Genomic DNA, 23031 nt, shown 5'->3' on the forward strand with positions numbered 1-23031 from the left:
AAAGAAACATGGCAATTCATAAGAGACATGGTAGAATAAGAGGGAAGCCCAGTACTCACAGAACATTCCTGAAACAAGAATTAAGAATGTGAATTAACACAGAAGCCCAGACATCCCAGAAAGGCCTCCTGGGAAGAAGGAGACTTGAGCTTCAGAAATTAGATGCAGAAATCACAGGCAACAGCTACACAATCTCAAAGTTCTGGGAGGCATACGTGAGGGTGAGCACCACATCAAATCCCACCAGACGGGGACATGGAAAGCTGCGCAACAGATTTTCCCCTGAAGGAGGAAGTTGGCAGGGAACTAGGGAAGACCAAGCTGAACTTATAGGTGGGTAAATCCCACCCGAAGGGCCAGTGGAGCAGGAGAGCTGGCAGAACTGCCACTCGAGGTGACAATCTCAGAACATGTGTCTCTGCCTCCTTTTCCCCAAGAAGGAATGAGTGTGTCCACAATGAAAGCTTGAAAGCTTTTCAGAAAAACATACATATACATCCAAGCCAGCCTGGCCCTTTCAGGCCAAATACAAGCAACCTACTCAAAATGCTCCATCCTTCGCCACTGTGATTGTGGATTTGGGTTTAGATAAAGTTCCAGTGCCCTTGAACATACCTGTATGGGCCTTTGTTAAGAAGGCTAAGACCCAAACACCTGGGATTTAGAACCACACAGAGTTTATTTTATGGCCATTTCAGGGCATCCACAACTTACACTACATGCCTTTAGCTAACATGTGGCAGAACTTTCTATCAACCCCATTTGTAATAACTACAAATTGTTCTGCCAGGAAGTCTTTTGACTGAAAGGCACCTAGAAGTATCAGTTCTATCTTTGGTTGTGGTTCTGAATTACAAACAGGCCTCTTAGGCTAAATTAGACAAGTGGAAGTGTAATTAAAAAGCATGTAGGCCCCGGGTAAAAAGGAGTATTTGGGTGATGCGGAAAATTAGGCAGAAGATATTTTATCTCCCAAAATTGCTTTGGGAATTAAATGCAAATGTGAACCCACAGTTCAAGGATTGAGAAAGAAACCATGGCATCAGTAAACTCCCTGCCAAATGTGCATTACAACTTAATATCTGCCAAACCCTCTGATAGACACTGGAGGTAAAGATGAGGAAGGCGTGGTCAGCATATGCACAGGGAGCATGTACTACAGTCATTAATACCATGTGATAAATGAAACCATAGACAGCTATCAGCAAACTGCTATGGAGACACAGATGTGGGAACAATTTGCCTAACCATAGAAATTAATAAACACCAAGAGAATATTTTTGAGATAACTTTTCATGTTATCATAGGAGGTGTCAAATGCACACCAAGCTTCATAGATTCTATAGCTGAAAGGACTCAAAGGACTTGTTCTACCTGTCTAAATAAGAATCATCATCTTTAAAACTCTACATCCAAGCAGCTCTGCAGCCTAGTTACTCAAAGTGTGGTCCCCAAATCACCTGAGAGCCAGCCTGTTAGACCTGCAGAGTCTCAGGTCCCACCCCAGACCTGCTAAATCACAATTTGCATTTTGATAGGAGTCACAGGTCACGTGTTCCACATTCACATTGAAGAGTCAGGTTTTAGAGCCATTGATTCTTATCTCTGTTCAGAATGCATTTTAAAATAAGTGTAAATTTCCTCTTGGTTGAAATAGGAAATACATCGTACTCTCCACTCTTCATAGCTTGACCGTCAAGCTGGATGGTTATCTCTTGGTGACAAAGGCAGAGGTCCTATGGAAATCACTCCTGTGATTTCCTGCCTGTGTTCATTATAGAAGGAAACCGTTACTTTCAGTTTAGTGTGAGTGAAAATAAGATGTAGTTTCCCCAACCCCACTGAAGTTCTTGCACCCCCTGAAATCTCTTCATAGATATCTTGGGGGTCTGTGGAGCCCAGTGAAGGATCTCTGTTCCAGGAAAGAGCTCTATGGTTGGGGAATCTGCTCTAACTTACCTGTTTATCATCAACTGCCATAGATTGATCCTGGGTTTTATCACACCATTAGGGTAAGGTCTTAATTTTAAATGTGAGTTTGGTAAGTGATAGAAATTCTTAGGGGGTCCCTCTGAGGGTTCTCGATCACTCTCAGAATCAGCCCAAACATCACTTTCAAGGCTCAACATCCACTGCCTAGGGAGAGGAGGTTTTGTGGTGACATCCATGGGGTCGCTTCTCAGTTGCCACAGGGTTTGACCCGCCATTTTGTCTTCTCTCTTCTTTCTCCTTTTCAGTGGTGTCAAGAAAAGATTTCCTCATTCTCTCTCACAGCACCATACTCTTTATCCTCTGCAGAGGTTTGTTTTGTTTTGCTTTACTTCCTACCTTTTCTCCTCTATCTCGTATTTTTGTCTCCCACGTGTTCCAAGCCCATTCATTTCTCCTTTCCTTCACATAGACCTTAATGGTTGGGATTCTTCTTATTCATCCTCCTGCCTGTCCCACCAGCAATCATTCCTGGGCCTCAAACCAACACTAGTACCTGTTGAGCGAGTGCCCCCAATTCCCTGCCAATCCTGGGGAATGAAGGTTGTGTTTCACAGTGAAAGCTCTGGGTGGATACTGACCAGCTACTAATGGAATGGCCCATCAGATGTGAGTGGTGATGAGTGAGGGTCTGGAGTCAAATGTCCTCATTTCTGGCCACTGCTCCCCCAGAGTAGCTGTGTGACCACTCAGAATTTCTGTTTTCTCATCTTTCCAATGAAGATAAGAATAATCCTCACTTTATTGAACTGTAAGGAGGAATAATGAGATAATGTGCACAAATCATTGTTTTCAATGAAAGCCGCCCCCCCCCCCACTTTTTTTCTTACAATACATGAATTGGCTAGGAAATCTTGAGTTCGAATATAAATGTGTATTTGCAGTTTTTGACGTCCTGCTACAGCCTGAGGGTGCTCACCATCTTCCTTTTTGATGATTTCTATTAGCACCATTTGCTGCTGCAGCCTGTCTGAGAGCCAACCTTGAATTTTCTCACTTCTATGGTCGCTCAGCTGAAGTATATGTGCCAGGAGTAATTGCAGTGTCAGGAAGTAACTAACTCTACGGTAGTGTGATCTGTCTTCCTCCAATATTCTGACTTTAATGCAGGATCATCTTTCTTGAGAAATAAATGATTTAGCTTTTCTGAAAACTTTACATTCTCTACCAAACAAGAAATGACAAATAATACAAGACTTTAGTAATGAAATAAAGAATGAAACAAATTGTCAAAATGTGTTCTTATTTGTTAATTTTCCTAATCATCATTGGGTAACCCTAATAGAATTGATTTGTTCTAGAGATAGATAGATAGATATGTATATATAGATAGAAATGATATTTATCTTCATTTCTATTGATTTAATCATGATATAAAATGAGCATATGTGGGCAGAAGACCTAAATAGACATTTCTCCAAAGAAGATATACAGATTGCCAACAAACACATGAAAGAATGCTCAACATCATTAATCATTAGAGAAATGCAAATCAAAACTACAATATGATATCATCTCACACTGGTCAGAATGGCCATCATCAAAAAATCTACAAGCAATAAATGCTGAAGAGGGTGTGGAGAAAAGGGAACCCTCTTGCCCTGTTGGTGGGAATGTAAATTGATACAGCCACTATGGAGAACAGTATGGAGATTCCTTAAAAAACTAAAAATAGAACTACCATATGACCCAGCAATCCCACTACTGGGCATATACCCTGAGAAAACCATAATTCAAAAACAGTCATGTACCACAATGCTCATTGCAGCTCTATTTACAATAGCCAGGACATGGAAGCAACCTAAGTGTCCATCATTGGATGAATGGATAAAGAAGATGTGGCACATATATACAATGGAATATTACTCAGACATAAAAAGAAACGAAATTGAGTTATTTGTATTGAGGTGGATGGACCTAGAGTCTGTCATACAGAGTGAAGTAAGTCAGAAAGAGAAAAACAAATACCGTATGCTAACACATATATATGGAATCTAAAAAAAAAAAAAGGTGGTGAAGAACCTAAGGGCAAGATGGGAATAAAGACACAGACCTACTAGAGAATGGACTTGAGGACACGGGGAGGGGAAGGGTAAGCTGGGACAAAGTGAGAGAGTGGTAGTGTACACATACACTACCAAATGTGAAATAGATAGCTAGTGGGAAGCAGTCACATAGCACAGGGAGATCAGCTCGGTGCTTTGTGACCAGCTAGAAGAGTGGGATAGGGAGGGTGGGAGGGAGGGAGATGCAAGAGGGAAGAGATATGGGAACATATGTATATGTATAACTGATTCACTTTGTCGTAAAGCAGAAACTAACACACCATTGTAAAGCAATTATACTCCAATAAAAGTGTTTTTTAAAAAAATGAGCATATGTCCATGTGTGTATTGCCCATTTGTATTCCTTTTTTCTACAAACTGTTTATATCCATTGCCTACTTTTCTGTTGGATTGTCTTGTTCTTTTGACCCACAGAGTTTATGCTATCTTTTAGTTTATTATTTTTGGGAGGTTGGGCAATTTAGAGAGCATAAAATATGCTTATATAATTGTTTAAGTCAAAGTTATTGAAGGCCTACTGTGGTCCTCATACTGGTGGGGGGATTCCTGTGGGCCAAGCCAAATGTTGTCTCTGCCCTCAAGGGCTTACTGTGGTTAAGAACACAGGTTGTGAAGTCAGATGGACCTAGTAATAGTATACCCATCTTTATCCATTAGCTTTGTTGCATAACAAACGCCTCAAAACTTATTGCCTTAAAACAACAACTATTTACTTAGCTCATGTTTCTATGTGTAGCAATATGAGCTTGACTCAACTGAATGGATCTTCTAGTCCTGGCTGGGCTTATTCATGTGTCTGTGGTTCAGTTGCCAGTTACTTAGAGGCTCTGCTCCTGAAGGTTGGCTGACTGTCAACTGGTCAAGGCAGATAACTGATACACATCTCTCGTCATCCAGCAAGGCTAGCCTGGGCTTGTCCATGTGGAAGTTGGAAAGGACTCCAAATGAGAGCAAACAGAAGTAGGTAAAGTCTCGACAGATCTTACAATTTCTTCCTCCAAGCAAGTCGTAAGACTTGCCTGGATACAAGTGATAGGGAAATAGACTCTATCTCTTGTTTAGAGGAACCACAAGTCACATTGCAAAGAGAGTGAATGCAGGGAATGGTGGAGAATTAGGCTTTTTTTTTTTTTTTTGCAAAAATCAACACATAGCCCTGAGTTTCGAAGTGAGATTCAATAAAATAATCCATGGAAACTTAACACAGTGCCTAGAACACAGCCATCATTCTTTACCAAAGGACAATTTGTACAGGATTTAAAGTGAGGAGACATGACTTTCACTTTTAGTTACGTAACTTTAGCGAAATCATTTCACGTCTTTGAGTGTTTGTATCCTTGTTTCTAAATAAAAATTTGTACAAGAGTGCTTGTAAAGTTTCCCTCTAACTATAATGCTAGTTTCACTTAGTTTATAGAATGCAGAGATGATTCAACTCTCAGATCTATTAAAATAGTAATTAAGGATTTCAATTTAAAGCAATAAAAAAATCTTGTTTTTACTTTTGTGTGCACATAGTATGTCTTAGTATATTTTTTGTGTTAATTGATAACTATTTATGTAAGATTGAGGGAAAAGAGTCAGTAAACAGAACCAATCCCCAAAGGCAAAGAAAATAATAGTTTTGACTTTCATCACCTTAAAGAAGCTTAAAGAACAGAAGAAATTCTGCTGAAGGGAAAATTCCAAAATAGAATTCACAAGTCTGACAATTTAGTTTGTGCCCTCTGGAATTACAAGACTCATTGCACTCCATCTGGTAAGTGAGAGATGCTTGAAATGATACGTTTTGCATTAAGGAAAAAAGAAGCTGACACGCTGTGCTACTTATCTTCATGGGCAGCTCTTCTGGTTCTAGCTTTCAAACAGACTATTGAAATATTAATCCCTTGATGTATTGCACTATTTCAGTTACAAACCACAGGACAAATCATGTCTCTTTTAGTCAGGTCTCCTTTCTTAATTATTTGAAAACCTCTTGTTTGAACAGTATAGTTATTTTCCCACATCTGAGTGATAAGCAATATTTATTTCATCTATTCTAAATTAAATGGTCTTGATATCTTTCAGAATTATGAAGCCTGATCCTAAAATTTTGGTGGTTTGGATTTTTGTTTCCAATTGGTTTAATCAGATATAATGATCTCAACTAACTTGATCCTATACAACCATTTTCTCATTTTATTTTAATTTAATCAAAAATACATAATTGTGTCATATGTGATACTACACCAACTTTTCAAAAACTCTTACGAGTAACTTCATTAACCTTTTATAATTACAAAGGGGTAATTCTTTGCCTGTTATAAATTTGTACTTAAAGCTATATATGAATCATTTTAAGTGAAACTTCTTTTATCATAAAAATGAATTCCATTTATCATTAAAATAAATATTTCATGGCCATAAATATCTACTTTTTATGATTATCAGGACATTTTAAAATCATCATTGAATTTTTTAAAAAATTAAAAAATTTTAAAAACACACATAAATATAATTTTACAATTTTGCTATATTTTACTAATCAGGAAACAAGGCCCAAGAATTAAGATGGCAAAACCCAGGCATCATCTAAGATGATAAAACACCTTTACTAGAGCTTCCTTTATCAAATTTCTTGATTTTTTTTAAAGTTTGAAGATATTTCCAGTTGATAGACTTATAAAAGGATACCAGAAATATCATTCAAGGGAGTATGCTACATTGACCCATTTATATTTCCCAGAAAGCTAAGAAGCTGACATTTACTTTGGCATATTTTAAAAGTGAAAAACAATTTTAAATGCTGTAGATTCATTGGACCAACTTATTGACATTGACTAGGAGTCATGCTCAGATTTTCACTTTCATTTATTGCTTTGCCCAGCAAGTAAAAAGAAAATTTCAAGGATTCTTTAAACCTTTAGATTCAAATAAGCAGCTATAAATTCTGTTTAGATATGGAAATTTAAAAAGAAATGAATTTCATAGGTATGAAAGACTATCTCAGAAAAGAATCAAGGTGGTTGGTCTTTTAGTCCAAGACTTTCTGCTGCTTCTGAGAAAGAAGTGAGCTGGTGGGGAACATGAGCTCCACCTGGACAGGACTTGTCTGCCGACTCCCAGTTGGACCATCAATACACAGTATCCAGCACATCATAGGTGCTCAGTAAATATTGGTGAAATGAATGAATGAATATTTTTCAATTTGAATGGACAGGAAACATGCCAGTATAAAAATCCACCTAGTTTTTAAATTATCAGTAATGCATTTAATCAGTAGATCATTTCTTAGTTTAGAAGCATCATAAATTAATTCTTTGTAGAAGAAAAACAAGCAATTTATGGTGAAAACTCAGAGTGGACACTTTGACTAGCAGAAAAGAAGGTGCTATCTTCTCCACTTATGAGTGAAGGGAGAAGGAAGATGAGTTTGCCTGAAGTATGTACACTCTACACTTGGCTCTTTGCACATTTTCCCAAATTGTCCTTCTTAGAAGAGGCTCTAAACATGACAATTTCTGTCCACATATTTTTTTATCCCTTTTAAGTTAGAGTCAAGGAATTAGTCTCTTCCTTGGAAACCACTCCCTCACTCTCAAATGACTAAACCAAGTGAAATTCAGCATGGAGCTGAGAACAAGCATGAAGTTATATTCCCCAGAGCTTTTCTTTTTCATTCCATAAAAGGTTTGGAACATTTAACTAGGAGAGTTGTCATTAGTGGTAAACAAACAAGCAAAATAATTGAAATGTCTATTCCTTTGGGCCAGAAAAAGAAGTCATATTAAAAGTTAAAATTAAATGTTGTTTACTGCATTTCAGTTTACCATGTACTCTCGACTTTTTTCCCCCTAGGAATTCTAAACTAATTTTTTGTTCTTTTCTATCTTCAGTAAGTCTTGCGGCTAATATATGATTGAACGGTTCTTTGAGTAGAGCCTGTCTGCTAATAAATACACCAAAGTGAGAGTACCCTTAGGTCAGTTAAAAGGCACTTCAATTATTGTGTGAAAAATCCCTCTTCTGCGTCCGATTTTCACACCTCATGAAATAGAAACCCCGGACCCAATGCTCACAGGTTCTTTCATCTTATTTGGGGATTAAGGAGTAAAATTTTTTATTTTTGTTCTTTTATTTTTATTTTTGTCGGGATTCCCTTGGTTACAAGTGACAGAAACCTATATTGGACTAACTTAGACAAGAATAGTATATACTAGAAAAGTACATAGGGGAAGGTCATGTAAGGGAGGGTTGACCATCCACACAGGAGAAGGGAAGGGATAAAGAGACGCCTACCAGAAACCACTCACAGCACTTCCTATGTTTGTCTGTCTCTGTCTGTCTCCCTTTCTCTCCTGATTTTCTCTGCATGTCAGTATTATTTTTGTCCAAAGCAGCACACAGGCTTCCCCTAGTCAGAAAATATAGGCATCAACCCCTTCCAAGTTATATTTCTTTCGCTAATGACAGGTTGGAAAAATCTTGGGGCAAGCCTTGTTAGTGTGATATGATTGGCCAAGCTTGCAACCTTAGACCAATCACCTGTGGCTAGAGACGGGGTATGACTGGTGCTACTTGGATCTATGCCTCCCCAGGCCAGTTACCTTGGCCCAGGGATGGGCGTAAAGAACACAGCAGCTCCATGGAAACCACATTAGGCACAGAGCCAGTTCTCAGAAAGCAGAGGAAGGTCTTTCTGAAGTAGTGTTGGGTAGAGAAAACTATAGTTGAGGCCCAAACTCTCTCTTTCTAGGGTAAGAAAGAGATAAATTATTAATGCCTATACGTAATCTCATTGCCAGTTTAATGTGAGTCTGACAATAGTGGCATATTATTAACAAAGTCATAATATTAATCACTCTGCCTCCTGGACTTTAAGCAGAGGAAGTTTAAATGAAAACAGTAAATGCTGTAAGGGCAGAATTATAGTAAGGGTGATCTTTTGAAAATAGCTGAAAAGGGCAGAATGTTACAGGGAGGGGTCTGTTGTATGCGAGAGTTGGGGAGATCAAGGGGAGCTGAGCAGAGTGGAAGAACATTTGTCATATTAAACACAGAGATATTGTCCTTTTTTAAACACATTCTTTGGGATTCTATGGAGACACTATTTTCATTAGTTTCATGCAAAAGCCACATTAAAAAAAAAAAAAACACATACCTGGATTTCACAATAAGGCATTTGTTTTTAAAGGAACAAAACTTAGCTTGTTAAATATCAAAATTATGTAGTTTAAGAAGTATTTTCAATAAGACAGCCCATGGCTTGGACATGATACACCATAGCCAACACCAAGGTCCTGGTCAATGTGGTTCTTAAACTTAACAGATTTGATTCACAATAATTTTTGAGTGCCTATTTTATGTAGAGCCTGGTGTCCAAAAAACCATATTAAGAAAGAATGCATTAGTGGCATCCTTTTTGAGAGCAATAATAATGTACATACACACAAAGACAAATATGTATAAGTGATATAGAAAAAGCCAGTGAAGGACTAAGGACTAGAGTTATCTGGGCAATCAAAGGGCAATCACCAGAGGCTGGTTTAAAAAGGAAAGGGGCATAGACAAGGGGAGACACTGGCTGGTGCCTACTCCCTTATCAGGAGTTGAGCAGCACAGTCCAATGGAATTTCTGCAACCATGGGAATGCCCTACATCTGTGCTGTCTCTCATTCAAATGGGAATATCATCCAGGTAGAAAAATAACATGAGAAAAAGTATAGAAGCAGGTATGTGCCCAGACAGTCTTAGAGTAAAATACTGCCTCGTTTATTGAGTATGCTGAATGCTAACCAGGAAAGGAAATTTAGAGCTGGAGTGTAATGTATTTGAAGATAGAGAGCCAGTTAATGCTTGGGAGATACAAAAAATACTATTTGAGATGGAGCAGAAGGACTAAGGAGAGACTGAGGGCAGGGAGAGAATACTTGCCAAGTCCAGACAGGAGTTAATGAGGTTCTACACCAGAGCGCTGTTAACACAAAGCCAAGAGATAACATGGTGACAAGAGAAATGAACAATTCTCCAGGACTCAACAGATGGGGAAAGCACCCAAGAGGGCAGTCAAATGTAATGCACACTTTTAACCTGAGTGGTGATACTTAATGGGAAAATACGATGACTTGCCTTCTGTGAAAGATGTTGAGATGCTGGTGAGCCATCCTCAGCTAGAGATGGTCAAAGGCAGTTGATGCAGAAATGAACTGAAGCACTTAAAAGAATCAGAGAAGAGTGACTGTGGGAATGGCTGGAGATACTGTAAATGAAGGAAAGAGAGCTTCTTATGAGAGTGGTTGGCAGCTGGCATCCTATCAAAAGGATAAAGTCACGATTCCCAAACCATGTGCCACGTCACTCTTAGGCACCGCACTGAACTCACAGGGGCATTGTGGGATATTTTATGTTTTTGAAGGAAACAGAGCAACATCTGTTGGATTCTGTGCAAAGTACTACTATTAAGTTATTTGGACCTAACCATTTAATAAATAAATGGAACTGTTCCTTTATTTCTTTTGGCCTAGGGGGTGCCTTGAAAAAATTACTGAAATCTTAAGGATACAATGAGCTAAGAAAACTTATGAATCTCTAGAATAATAAAAGTTCCATCCTGAGACATGGCCAGTGAGTTTAGTAACAAAAAAGTTTTTGTAATCTTAAAGCAAAATCAGGTAAATGCTGGTAGTTGGAATGGAAAAGATGGTGGGGTTGAAGACTGTGGCAGTGGGGCATTGCAGCTGTGGAAGCAGCCGTTGGTCTTCCATTTTAGGGATGGAAAGGAAAGGAAGGTCAAAGGTGGAACAAAAGTTCAGGGTTCTGGGAGGATAAGAAAATAGAGATGTGTTTTTAGGCAAAGGGAATGAATGTATCCAGTGCAGAAGAAAGTTTGGGACAAGAAAGTAAAATGGTGATCCTCCCACAGGGAGAAGAAGATGGGACAAAAAGCAAAGGAAAACCTTCCTCTGGGAAGGAAGGGTAAGGAAACCAAGCTAAGAACCTATGACCTGGTTTATTAGGAATCCCACACGTGTCTTCTCTTCCAGCTTTCACAACCACCCCAGGAAGGAAACATTATCCCTGTCTCAGAGGTGAGGAAGCTGAGTCTGGGGTAATGAAGACAATGCAGATAAAGTTCTGCAACTCTTTTGAGACAGAAAAGAGGGAATTTGAGAGGGTGCCTTAGAGACTGGGTGGCTTAAACAACGAATATTTATTTCTGACAGTTCTGAAGGCTGAGAAGTCCAAAATTAAGGCACCAGTAGATTTGGCGTCTGGTGAGAGCCCACTTCCCAGTTTATAGAGAGCTTTCTTCTGTGTCCTCACATGGTGGAAGGGGTGAGAAAGCGCTTGTGGTTTCTTTTACAATTATGGGCACTAATCCCATTCATGAGGGCTCCACCCTCATGACCTAATCACCCAAAGGTCCCACCTCCTAATACCATTACACTGGGGTTCAGGATTTCAATATATTTATTTTGGGGGAACACAAACATTCAGTGCATAACAGAGGGCTTCTTCTAAACCGTCTCCATCTTCCCCAATAACGTGCACATGAATTTCTTAGGAATCTTGTTAAAACGCAGATTTTTGTTTAGTCCATTGGGTCAGGCCCTGAGAATTTGCATTTCTGCTGTGTTCCCTGGTTATGCCAATGCTGCTGGCTCCTGGACCATATTTTGAGTAGCAAGATCTAGAAAGCCAACTCATCAGCTCAGTGTTTCTAGAATGATGCCAGGTCTTTAGTAGGCATTTGATAAATATTTGTTGAATTGTGGCTAACTTGAATAGTTTAGATAAAGGTGTGTGTTCTGGGAGCAAAGGAGGTGGGAATTAGTTCTGAGAAGAATAAAAAACAAGTGAAGATGGTGCAAGGGAGGGGCAAAAAGGAAGGCCAGGGGATGCAGCAGACAGGAAACTTTTGCAGAACCTTGAGGGAAGTTGGTGCTGGCCGTTGTGTGGGGGCTGAAAACAAATGGAAATAAAACTCAGAATCAAGTTGGTAGAAGGGCTGGGAGATCTCAAGCTCAGTGGCTTCATTGCCTGGATGTTGATGTTGCTGAGGAAGAGGGCAGGAGTGGGGAGGAAAGCTGTAAATGTGAACAGATGCTGCCATAATCAAGAAACGATTCTGGACTAGGGTGAATGATGGAGATGAGAACACGGAAACAGAAGCATGAATGTCACTGAATTCAGAAGTGTTGCTGGGAGACTTAGCAGTGGCTATAGAAGGAGGGCGAGCTCACTGAGACTCCCTAAATCTGGCAAAGAATCCACATCATCTGAGGAGATTTTGAAAACACTGATTCCCAGGCCCTACCCCTAGACATGTGGAGTCCATAGGCCTAGGAACAGGTCCTGGAATGTGTATTTTTAAGAAGTTGCTCACAAGGGATTCTGATGTTGCCGCCAAGATTGAGGCTCCCCTGATAACCCTCTGTAACTCCTTAGGCTGAACGGGGGAGGAGAAAGGTCTTCTGGGGAGGCGAAGGCCCTGTGTGTACCCCTCAGCTAGAATAGAGGCTCTGCGGGAATCCTCAAGGAAATGGCCAGAGTCTTTGCACAGCGGGATTTTAAATCTAGACGGTTTGATAAATGGCATTACTAAACTGCAGTATTTCATGATTTTTTTAATTGTGACAGTCATGATCAGGCAACGTCTTTTGAATGATTTTCAGTGATTTCAAATAGGCTTTCTACTGGCCCAAGCTTCAGTTATATTTGTTCAGATTTAATCCACTTCACAGATGAGTGCATCAAATTTCATGTTAATGTCAAGTTAATGTGGATTCTTTATGGTAATTCTGTGAGAGAATTTCTCCCTCGATTTCTTTTATTCTCTTAGATAAGAAGAGGTTTTTAAAACAATTTCTAAAATCACAACAAAAGGCAGCTTGGGAGAGTGGTGAAGGCCACAAGCTGCGGAGGCTGATTTATCTGGGTTTGTACCCAGCTCTGCCAAGTACCACCAAGTACGCGAGCCCAGAACTTGAGTCCCCTGCGTCAGTATCTTCATATGTAAAATGAGGACAATAGCTCTTACCTCACAGGACAATTCTTAGGATTGAATAAGTTAATACATTTAAAACTCTTCAAACTATGACTGGCATGTGTAAATTACCAATGAAAGTTTGCTAGTGTTATGATTATATTGCCTTGGTACTGTCATAGCTACTATATATATATATATATATATATATAACTGGTTAACTCAGTCTGCTGTATCTGAGAATCTCCATCTCTGGGGAACAGAATGGACCTTTCATAGGAAGCCCACACCATCTATTTGATGCTCCAGTAGGAAGGGTTGAGTCCAGTTGCTATTGCTGCCTGAGCAATGGCAGAAGGTTCCGTAAGTTCTTCATGTAGAATAAAGAAAGAGAAGTGACTGGAGGGCACAATTACCCTCACATAATTGACAAGCATTTATTGAATACCTACTGAAGGCTAGAAATTGTGTGGAGGGTTGAGGATATGAAAACACAGTCACTGCCCTCTTGAAGCTTGGTCTGATAAGAAAATAGATGCAAGACAATAAAAGAATTGCTATCATGGCAATGTATTCAAAATTCAAAATGGTAGCACAGAAGAGAATTTCCAATGTTCTTTGGAAGTTACCCACACAGGACACAAACATCAGTTTCTAAGATGGGTAACTCATGTCATTCTTTTTTTTTTTTTTTTTTTAATAAAGTTACTTGCCTTTCTTTTATTTATTTATTTATTTATTTATGGCTGTGTTGGGTCTTCGTTTCTGTGCAAGGGCTTTCTCTAGTTGTGGCAAACGGGGGCCACTCTAAATTGCGGTGCGTGGGCCTCTCACTATCGCGGCTCATGTCATTCTTGAAGCAATTAAGCAAGGAATGGAAGCTGGAAACCAAGAATTATAATTTACAGTTGATTACATCTTACATTTGTATCACACTCAGTTTTATTTTAAGCTTCATAGTACCTCCAAGATATAAAGGCATTGATTACCTCATTTATAACCAAGAAAATGTAGGTTCAGAAAATATAGGCTCCATAACCAAAGTCATAGTTGTAGTGAGTCATAGAGTGGGGATTGGTACCTGGGTCCACACTGTTCGTTGTCTTTGCACTTGGCAAAGACAAGCTGCAGTAACTAACCCAATAATTTAAGAAATCCTGTTTAATTAGCAACAGATAAGAAGAAGAATTTCATATTAAAACCTAGATAATGTAATGGTTGAAAATTATGTCCTTATTGCCTATGTAAGATGTCTGATGATTTTAACTATTGTTTTTTGTTTTTTAAAAAAATTAATCTATTTATTTATTTATTTTTGGCTCCATTGGGTCTTCATTGCTGCGTGCGGGCTTTCTCTAGTTGTGGCTAGTGGGGGCTACTCTTCATTGTGGTGTGTGGGCTTCTCATCGCGGTGGCTTCTCTTGTTGTGGAGCATGGGGTCTAGGCGTGCGGGCTTCAGTAGTTGTGGCTCACGGGCTCCAGGGTGCAGGCTCAGTAGCTATGGTGCACGGGCTTAGTTGCTCCACGCATGTGGGATCTTCCCGGACTAGGGCTCGAACCCGTGTCCCCTGCACTGGCAGGCAGATTCCTAGCTGCTGCGCCACCAGGGAAGTCCCTTAACTATTGTTAAACATCAGATTTTCTAACCTCAGATACTGTTGTTTGATGTGGAGGGAGAGGAAGGGAAAAGGTGCTTTGTTTGTGATAATGTAAAATAGCCAACTTGCATTTTCTTTCCTCAGCTTATTCAAAAATTGACAGATGTTGCTGAAGAATGTCAGAATAATCAGTTAAAGAAGCTTAAAGAAATTTGTGAGAAGTAAGCCTTCATTCTCATTACAATGTATTTGTGTATGTAAATGTATTAAACACCAATTGCTATTTGCTTGACCATTTTTCCCTTTTACTTCCATTTTGCCTTCAGAGAGAAGAAGGAATTAAAGAAGAAAATGGATAAAAAGAGGCAGGAGAAGATAACAGAAGCTAAATCCAAAGACAAAAGCCAAATGGAAGAGTAAGTAGAAAGAACCCCCTTTCTCCCATCTTTTACCTGGGGATTATTCTACAGCAGAATAACAGCTTCCAACCATACAAAGATGCATCTGTGAAATTTCTCCTCTAATTAACCTTTTTGAAGATCCCTTTTATAAGGTTTTTCATAGTGAACTCAAAGAGCAGTTCAATAAAGGATTGAGGTGCCCACAGGGCCTGTAGGTAAAGGCTGAGTAAAGACCCAGCCTAAGGGAAAGGCTAAATCTTCACTTCTGATATTGTCAGACAACCCTCCTGGCATTTAGTGAACACAGAGCTTGTGCCTTGGGTGGAACCTGACCTTTGTTCAGAGCTGGCAGATTGGTGCCTTCTTTGCAGCAGTAAGAAGGATGTTGAGAGTTCTGTAAACTTTCATCTGGAAGCCTGAGGTTCCCATGTTTGTCGATGATGGATGAGTTCATATAATGATCTCTTTGTCATTTGCTTTCAGGGAAAAGACAGAGATGATCCGGTCATACATCCAGGAGGTAGTGCAGTACATCAAGAGGGTATGTCATGCCGATGAATCTCTCTCTCTTTTGCAAACCATGTATGAATGTTTGATAAATACCATGTGAGCCTATGGAGAGAAAAGCCATGCTTCATTGTAACTCTTTTTCACCAACACCCAGCAGAGCTACTACCCAGAGCAGCCAGTCTGTAATCAGTGTTTCTGCAAGTTTAATTGCAAACCTCTATGCAGAAAGGTTCATCTGAAGATAGACGTTAAGAATCATTTCTAGAGTCAGGAACCCAGAAACATGATGTCAAGCGGACCTTCTGCAAAAGAACCTTTAGTTGTCACCAATGGTAGAGAGGTGGCAACCTCCAAAGGTTTTTCATTAATTTTTAAATTGGTATTATGGACATTTTCAAACATTAACAAAAATATGAGAATGGTATAATCCATCGATCACCTCACTCCCACCCCCTGTGTACCCATCACCCAGCTTCAATACTTGCAGTCTCCTACCCTTATAAGGTCAGTTCTTGACCAGGATATGAAATAAACATATGCCACAGATCTGAAAAGCTTTTATTTTTTTCTGAAAACATTCACTTGAATGTTTAGATGAAAATGACTTTCTTTGTAACTTTCTTATAGTTAGAAGAGGCACAAAGTAAACGGCAAGAAAAACTCGTAGAGAAACACAAAGAGATACGTCAGCAGATCCTGGACGAAAAGCCCAAGGTAAACTGAACGGAATAATAATACACAGTGATTTCATTTTCTTTCCATTTAATTAGAATAAAACCTCCCTAGTTCAGGTATGTCTCACACAGTCTCAGACCAGTTCTTGCATGTGAAACTCATGTAACTTTCTCAATGATGCTAAAAATCTTGATAGCAATATTCAGTAAGCACTCATCACCGGTCATCTTTAAAAATTGCAAATGCACGAAACCCAGATCCTGAGATTTGGTTTCAATTGGTCTGGGATGTAGCTCAGGCATGGATATTTTTAAAGCACACCTCCCCCCCCCACCACTACCACCTCCCCACCAGGAAAGAGAGAAATTAGACAAGTTTCTTCAGCTCTAAATAGATGATGTAATATTGTAATGGCAGACTCTGTCCAGCAGAGGACGTCTTGTACCAAAGTCACCCTGGTTTTTAATCTAACAAAATATTTTCATAAACCAGAAAAAAACAAACGTTTTTTTCCCCCATTATAATAGTTTATTGGGGCTCCACTTTAAAATTACCTTATGCTTATTTGGTCAAAATCAATCATTCCATGAATATTAACTTTAAACCAACTGAATATCTGTAAATCAAATACTTTCAGGTTAGCATAATCTCAGTTTTAGATCATTCTATCCATTTTGATTCATCATTGAATATTTTTCTGTTGTGAAAAACGTGCTTTTCAGTTTTCCTGTTCTTCAATCTGCAGTTTAAAATATCTACTCTAAAAGACACTGGTATTACATTTCTGCAAAGATCAAATGTTAGTTTTGTTTCATTGTATAGTCTGTTCAATATACTTCTTATAGATTGCTTGTGGCTAATTTAAAATATATATTTTGTGGGTGTTTCTGCTCTTATTTATTGGGCAGAACATTTATTTAATATTTTTAACACAAAGTTTTTAGGCTTGGGAATATAGATTCTCAAACAGTAGTGAAAATCTAAGAATTAATAATTATTGAGATATGCTGCTCATTTTTATGTTTTTTATATAAATAAAAATTATGTTTTTAATTTTTATATAAAAATACATGTTTTTAATGTTTTTTTATAAATACAATTTAAATATTCTTAGCCACCCTCTCAAGTTGATTATGCATTAGTAAGGTAGAGTACATTTTAACATAATTTTAGACTTTGCAGTATTTTCCATTTAGGATTGATTTTTTTTTTAAATGCTCAAATGTTTGGAGCCAAAGATCCAGGTTTGACTGAAATTTCAGAAACACCTTAAGAATAATGAGTGATATATTCAAATACATACATTTTCAATCCATGTTGTCTGAATTTCAATTTGTCATTACTTTGTACACTGGTATGGTATACTTAACTTATGGTTGATATTTCATTAGCCAATTTTTATATTTCTAAAACATCTCTCTTGGAAAATATTGTTATTCCCACACAGTTTTGTTTTGTTTTCATTTTTGTCCAAAAATGTCAACTACTTTACTCATAAATAAAATGTAATCACACGTGTTTAAATTACATAAATCTCAGTATAAATAACCCTACAAAGATTTTATGTTACTGCTCTAGCTCACCATGATTAAAATCAAATTTAGTAGTAAATTTCTTCATTGGATATAACAAAACATTAGAAGAACTAATAACTGTTGGATAATTTATCAGTCAGGGTGTATTCAACAGCAACTTTACAGAAAACCCAATTAAAACTGGCTTAAGCAATAATATCATTTAGTAAGTCACATTACTGGGAGTTCAGAGGTATTGAAACTTGAAGAATAGTTAATTTAGTGGTTCAATAACCTCATCAAGAATCAGGGTATTTTTCAGAATGTCCACAGTGTTATCTCAATTTATTGCCTTTCATCCCCAGGCTGTAAACCCACAGTCATAAGACGGCTGCCTTAGCTCCATGCATCATAACCTTACAGAAAACTATTCAAAGCCAGAAAAAGGAGTGTCTTCATCTTGTAACTGATTATAGGTTTGAGGAAAACTTTCCTAAATCTCCTCAATAGACCTCCCCTCATTGGCTAGAATTGTGTCCATGTCCATTCCTAAACCAATTATGAGCATAAGAATGTAATTTTCATGATTGGCTTAGAGTAATTAAGACTTACTCAAAAGGGTAGAGGGATTTCACCTTCTCCTCAATTCCACGATCACCAGGTACCTGAACAAAACTGATGTTTTCTTATCAAAAAAATAGAGGAGAGATAAAAGTTGGATAGGTAATTAACAGTGTGCACCCTACCATATGTATAGCAATTTTCCATTTCTTTTTTGGCCCCTGAGAAAGAGATCTGAAGTCTTTCTATGAATTTTTAGTCATTCTGTTGCCTTTATTTTTGACTGTAAATAGGTACCACAATGATTTCTCTTTGCTTTTCACCCATGAGGCTGCCTTTAATGACCATCTTAGTGTGTCTGGATTTGAAGCTTGCCCTTGAAGATTGTTGGTTCCACGTCAAACTAAAGCATTTATTGAGAGGTTTTCTTCAGGGCCTAAAAATTTTGTGCTTTGGAACCATGACTTTAATAATATAATAAGAAACCATGACTGTTAATATTGTAAGACACAGTGGCTAATAAAGGGAAATGACCGTGACCAGAAAGAGCAATAATAAACAGTTGAATAAAACAATAAGATCACGTGTAGGTCATGTGGAGAAAGACCAAAACACGGGATGGCAAACTGAGAAAATGAAAGGCCAGACCAGCAGAGCAGTTATCTGTGCTCCTATAATTACTGGATGTGGACCAGAAATAGAACAACACTGGCTTTGAAATAATCCCTCTTCACATCAGTATTGGAGTAGCCTCTGAAGTCTGACATAGATATGAGGGAAATTAACAAAAGTAGAAACAAAATAGAAAGAGGAGCAACTCAAGGAAATGAATGACCAGAAGTATCTATAAAAGAGGTTAACTGAGTGAGTCCCATTCAGTCAGAAGGATGAGAAGACCGGGTGATTTTATTTCATCTAGAAATTTATGAACTGTTCCATCACTCAGTGTTGGACAAGGAAATTGAGTTGACACTGTAGTAGGTAATATTAAAGATAGTTGCAGTCTTCTTATGAAGAGGAAAGCATGCCAAACTTTGCCAGAAGTAGCCGAGGGGAATAGAGTTCCTCCTTCAAGTGTTTTTTAGGTGGGATAAGCAGTTTTCAACTAGAAACCAAGAAAGGCTAATCTTTCACTTATGGCAAAAACATACACTATATGGCATCATGTCTCTTCCCATTCATCAGTGTCTTTCACCTTACTGTCGATTATAACATTTACTTCCTCTTTATCCACTTATTCTAACTAATGTGATCATGTGTTTTATGTTCCTAACCTCCTCTTAAACAAGGAGGGTGCTCTTTTTCCATTCCTGTTTTCTCCTAGTGTCACTATTTGCAGTTGTCCTGAACCCCAATCACAATCTGTGTGATTTTCCAAGCATTTGGTAACCAAACAACTTGTTTGTTTAAAAGTGAACAAACAAGTATAAAAAAATTTTTTAACCAAAGAAATTTAAAAATCCAATTGGTGAAAGACAATAGTTCTTCAGTGGCAAGGAGTTCTGGCTAGATTTAGAGCAAGTTAACAGATGTAGATTAATTGAAAGAGTAGCTTTTTACTCAACCATACTTATGATCTGGAAGGATCAACTCAAGTTCCAAACGTTTTTACCATCATGCTACAGAACAGAACAATGTGCCTCAATCCAAACCAGGTTAAAAGTCCATTTCATTTACACGCATGGATGAAGAACTTCCATCCTGCTGGTCTGTATTTGGTAGGGGACCAAATTAGGCCAGCCCCACAATGTGAAAGTTTATGTGTAGAGTCCATTTTTCCCATTCAGAAAGAGATTCAGTGAGTCTTTTCCTTTTGTATGTAATTTTTAAAGGAGTTGAAGAAATTGGAAGTAGGTGATCCTTAGAGGCAACTTATACAATAGATAAACATTTTGGCTCTCAATTTGACATAAAATTATGTCGTGCATTCCTGTACATAAGTCCCACTGAAATTTATAAAGTCCTTAAAAAAGAATACTCAGCTCCTTTTCAGTAGAGTTCTAAATCCTGGAGAAATGTTCAGCTGCATGTTTCTTAGCAGTGAGATATTTGATTCAGTCCCTGAATGTATGCTGTTTTCAGCTTTGTTCAAAGCTATGAAATCCATAGCTTCAGAGTTCTTAAGATGAACGCAATAAACTCTAACCAGTCTTTCAACTCAGTGACATAATTGGTTTCCTTGGGATTTCCATACCTGGGATTGCCAAAGCCAATAGGAAAGGGTTTATGTGTACAAATGGTGTTAGAAAAAACTGAAGGACCCTGCCACTGCAAAGAAACACACCTTTTGTGGTTGTGTTCAACTCGGAATTGATTCATTATAAAAAGGACGTTCTGCCTTTTTCCTGAACACTTCAAAGAGATTTATTTTAACATGTTGAAACATCGTTAATCAGGAGTTGCCCTGAATCTGCTGCGATTATTCCAATGTCTATTGATCACTTTGCACCTACGGGCTCTCATTACAAGAAGAATCATCTTTTGAGGGGACTTTTTAATGAACCGTCTCCATAACCTCATAAAACAGTCGATAAATGTGTAATTTACTTTTTCTCTGACACTTAATTTATCTTTGATGCTTCTTAGCACACAGGTTTTCTGTTTTAATATAGCTCATCAGCAAGAGAGAATTCCAAGAAGCTTTAGGGCATTTTAATTTCTACCCAAAAAACATTTCATCATGTAGCTACTGGCTTTATTTTTTCCTCCACCAGGGGAATATAGACTGATCTTCCTCCTTTCCCTGCCTACATCTTTGTAACAGGATGAGTGACTCATCCCTCTGCATGAAGTTACTCTTGTCAGACCCACCGCTGGGTCCTGAGACAACCCTAAATGCAGCTATTTCAGTCCTGCCTTCCCAGTGCTCTGGGAGAAAGAGACTACCTTGGAGATTTAAAGTAGATGCTTCTCTTTTCCGTGATTCATTTATGCCTCCTCTAATCCTCTGCTGCTTGATGGGGAAACGTGCATCCTCCCTGCCAGCAACCATTGGACCCTCTCTTAAAAGCCAGACCAAAGAGTGCTAACTGGCTGCTTACCTTTTATGTTTTACTCTTTTTCAAGGCTTGGCTGACCTAGCCAGTGGTTTGCTCTTTTGCTTGTGTGTGTGTGTGTGTGTGAAAGAAATTTCCTTCTCCTTTGTTTCAGTGTGAAGAATTGCCTTTTAAAAAATATATAGTCATTCACTATTTTCTTGAAAATAAAACTTAGACATGCTTGATTTCCTTCGGGCAATACTCAAATATTAAAACAGTTTTTTAACTCTGTTTTTCTCCTCTTGATTTATTTTTGAAATTTACTTTAATTCTATAGATTTCTAAACCCATAAGACATTATTATTCTATGTTATACAGGCAGTGTTCATTCACAAGCTTCTTAGCTGGATATTCTTTCTTGTGTCTCAGATCATCCATTTGGGATCATTATCTTCTACATCCTTTGGAAGTTCCTTTTATACAGTCTACTGGTGGTAAACTCCTTGGGTTTTTTGGTTTGTTTGTTTTCATTTCTTTCTGAAAGATGTCTTTATTTTACCTTTATTCTGGAATGATATTTTCACTGGGTATAAAATTTTAGGTTGGCAGCTATTTTCTTTTAGCACACTGAAGATGAGATTCTACTGTCCTCTGGTCTCTCTTGTTACTGAGAAGCTAATTGTGAGTCTTAGTGTAATTCTTTTGGTAATAACTTGTATTTTTCCTCCTTTGCTTGCATTTAGAATTTTTTCTTATGTTTTATGCAAATTTCTATAATGTATCTAAATATGCATCTGAGGTGGCTAGATGGATAGCTTTCATCAGTTCTGTAAAAACTCAACTATCATGTCAGCAAATTGGCTTCCATCACACTCTCTAAAAATTTCCTTCCATCACATTATTTACATATAAAATAAAATGGACCTTCTTATTCTATCTCCTCTTTTAACTTGTTCTAGTATACTCCATCTTTTTGTCTCTCTATGGTACCTGTGGACAATTTTCTTTCTGACCTTTATTCTAATTCCCTAATTCTTTGTTTATACTGCTACTTCACTCATCCACTGAGTTAATTATATATACCTTTTGTATTTTATGTAATTCTAGAAGTTCTATTTGGTTTATTTTCAAATCTACAATTTGTGTGTCTGGCTTATAGTAAGGAAATTTTCCTGTGAGATTCCTCATTCCTGGCCAGCCACAGGCTTTGAATCTTGTCCTCATCCTAGAAGGCTGTCAAAAGATGAATTCAAAATATCCAGCATTAGCAAAAGCCCCTCAGGACAAAAGCAGCTTCCCTGCCTGTTACCTGTCTAGGTTTGATGTTCCTTGGAGTTTGGGCCTGATCATTCTTTAAATTTTTGTGATTCTTAGTTTCTTTAAATAATATAGTTTTTAATATCAAGTTCATCTTTTCTAGTTGTTTTCAGTGAGAAAGACGGCCCAAATAACCTAACCAGCCATTAACAGAAATATAAAATTCCCACATAGTGTTTTTAAAATGTTTGATTTAGTATCAGTTTGGACATCATTTGAACATCTGTATCAGTCAGGGTTCAACTAGAGAAGCAGAGCCAGTAGCAGATTATGTGTGTGTGTTACAGGGAATTGGCTCATGTAATTGTGGGGGCAGTAACAGATTATGTGTGTGTGTTACAGGGAATTGGCTCATGTAATTGTGGGGGTAGACTATGAAATCTCCACAAGGCCATCTCTCCATCTAATGCTGGACCCTGGCAGGCAGGCAGGCAGGCAGTCTGGAAGAGAAGAC

At 38.2% G+C, this 23031-nt stretch overlaps 1 protein-coding gene across 7 annotated transcripts in view; it reads left to right on the forward strand.

The window, feature by feature from the left end:
• Nucleotides 1–23031, forward strand: part of PLCB1 (phospholipase C beta 1) — a 681757-nt gene that overhangs the window by 591515 nt on the left and 67211 nt on the right. For 6 of the 7 annotated variants that reach the window (XM_082428205.1, XM_082428206.1, XM_082428207.1 and 3 more), the window contains 4 exons: nucleotides 14766–14842; nucleotides 14948–15037; nucleotides 15506–15563; nucleotides 16160–16246. In XM_082428205.1, the coding sequence (XP_082284331.1) occupies nucleotides 14766–14842; nucleotides 14948–15037; nucleotides 15506–15563; nucleotides 16160–16246 (312 nt within the window). Of the gene's footprint in view, nucleotides 1–2936; nucleotides 4170–14765; nucleotides 14843–14947; nucleotides 15038–15505; nucleotides 15564–16159; nucleotides 16247–23031 lie in introns of those variants that run through there. The other variant, XM_082428211.1, reaches the window with a different exon arrangement.

Source organism: Balaenoptera physalus (assembly GCF_965194825.1).
Source record: "Balaenoptera physalus genome assembly, chromosome: 16".
Taxonomy (NCBI): domain Eukaryota; kingdom Metazoa; phylum Chordata; class Mammalia; order Artiodactyla; family Balaenopteridae; genus Balaenoptera; species Balaenoptera physalus.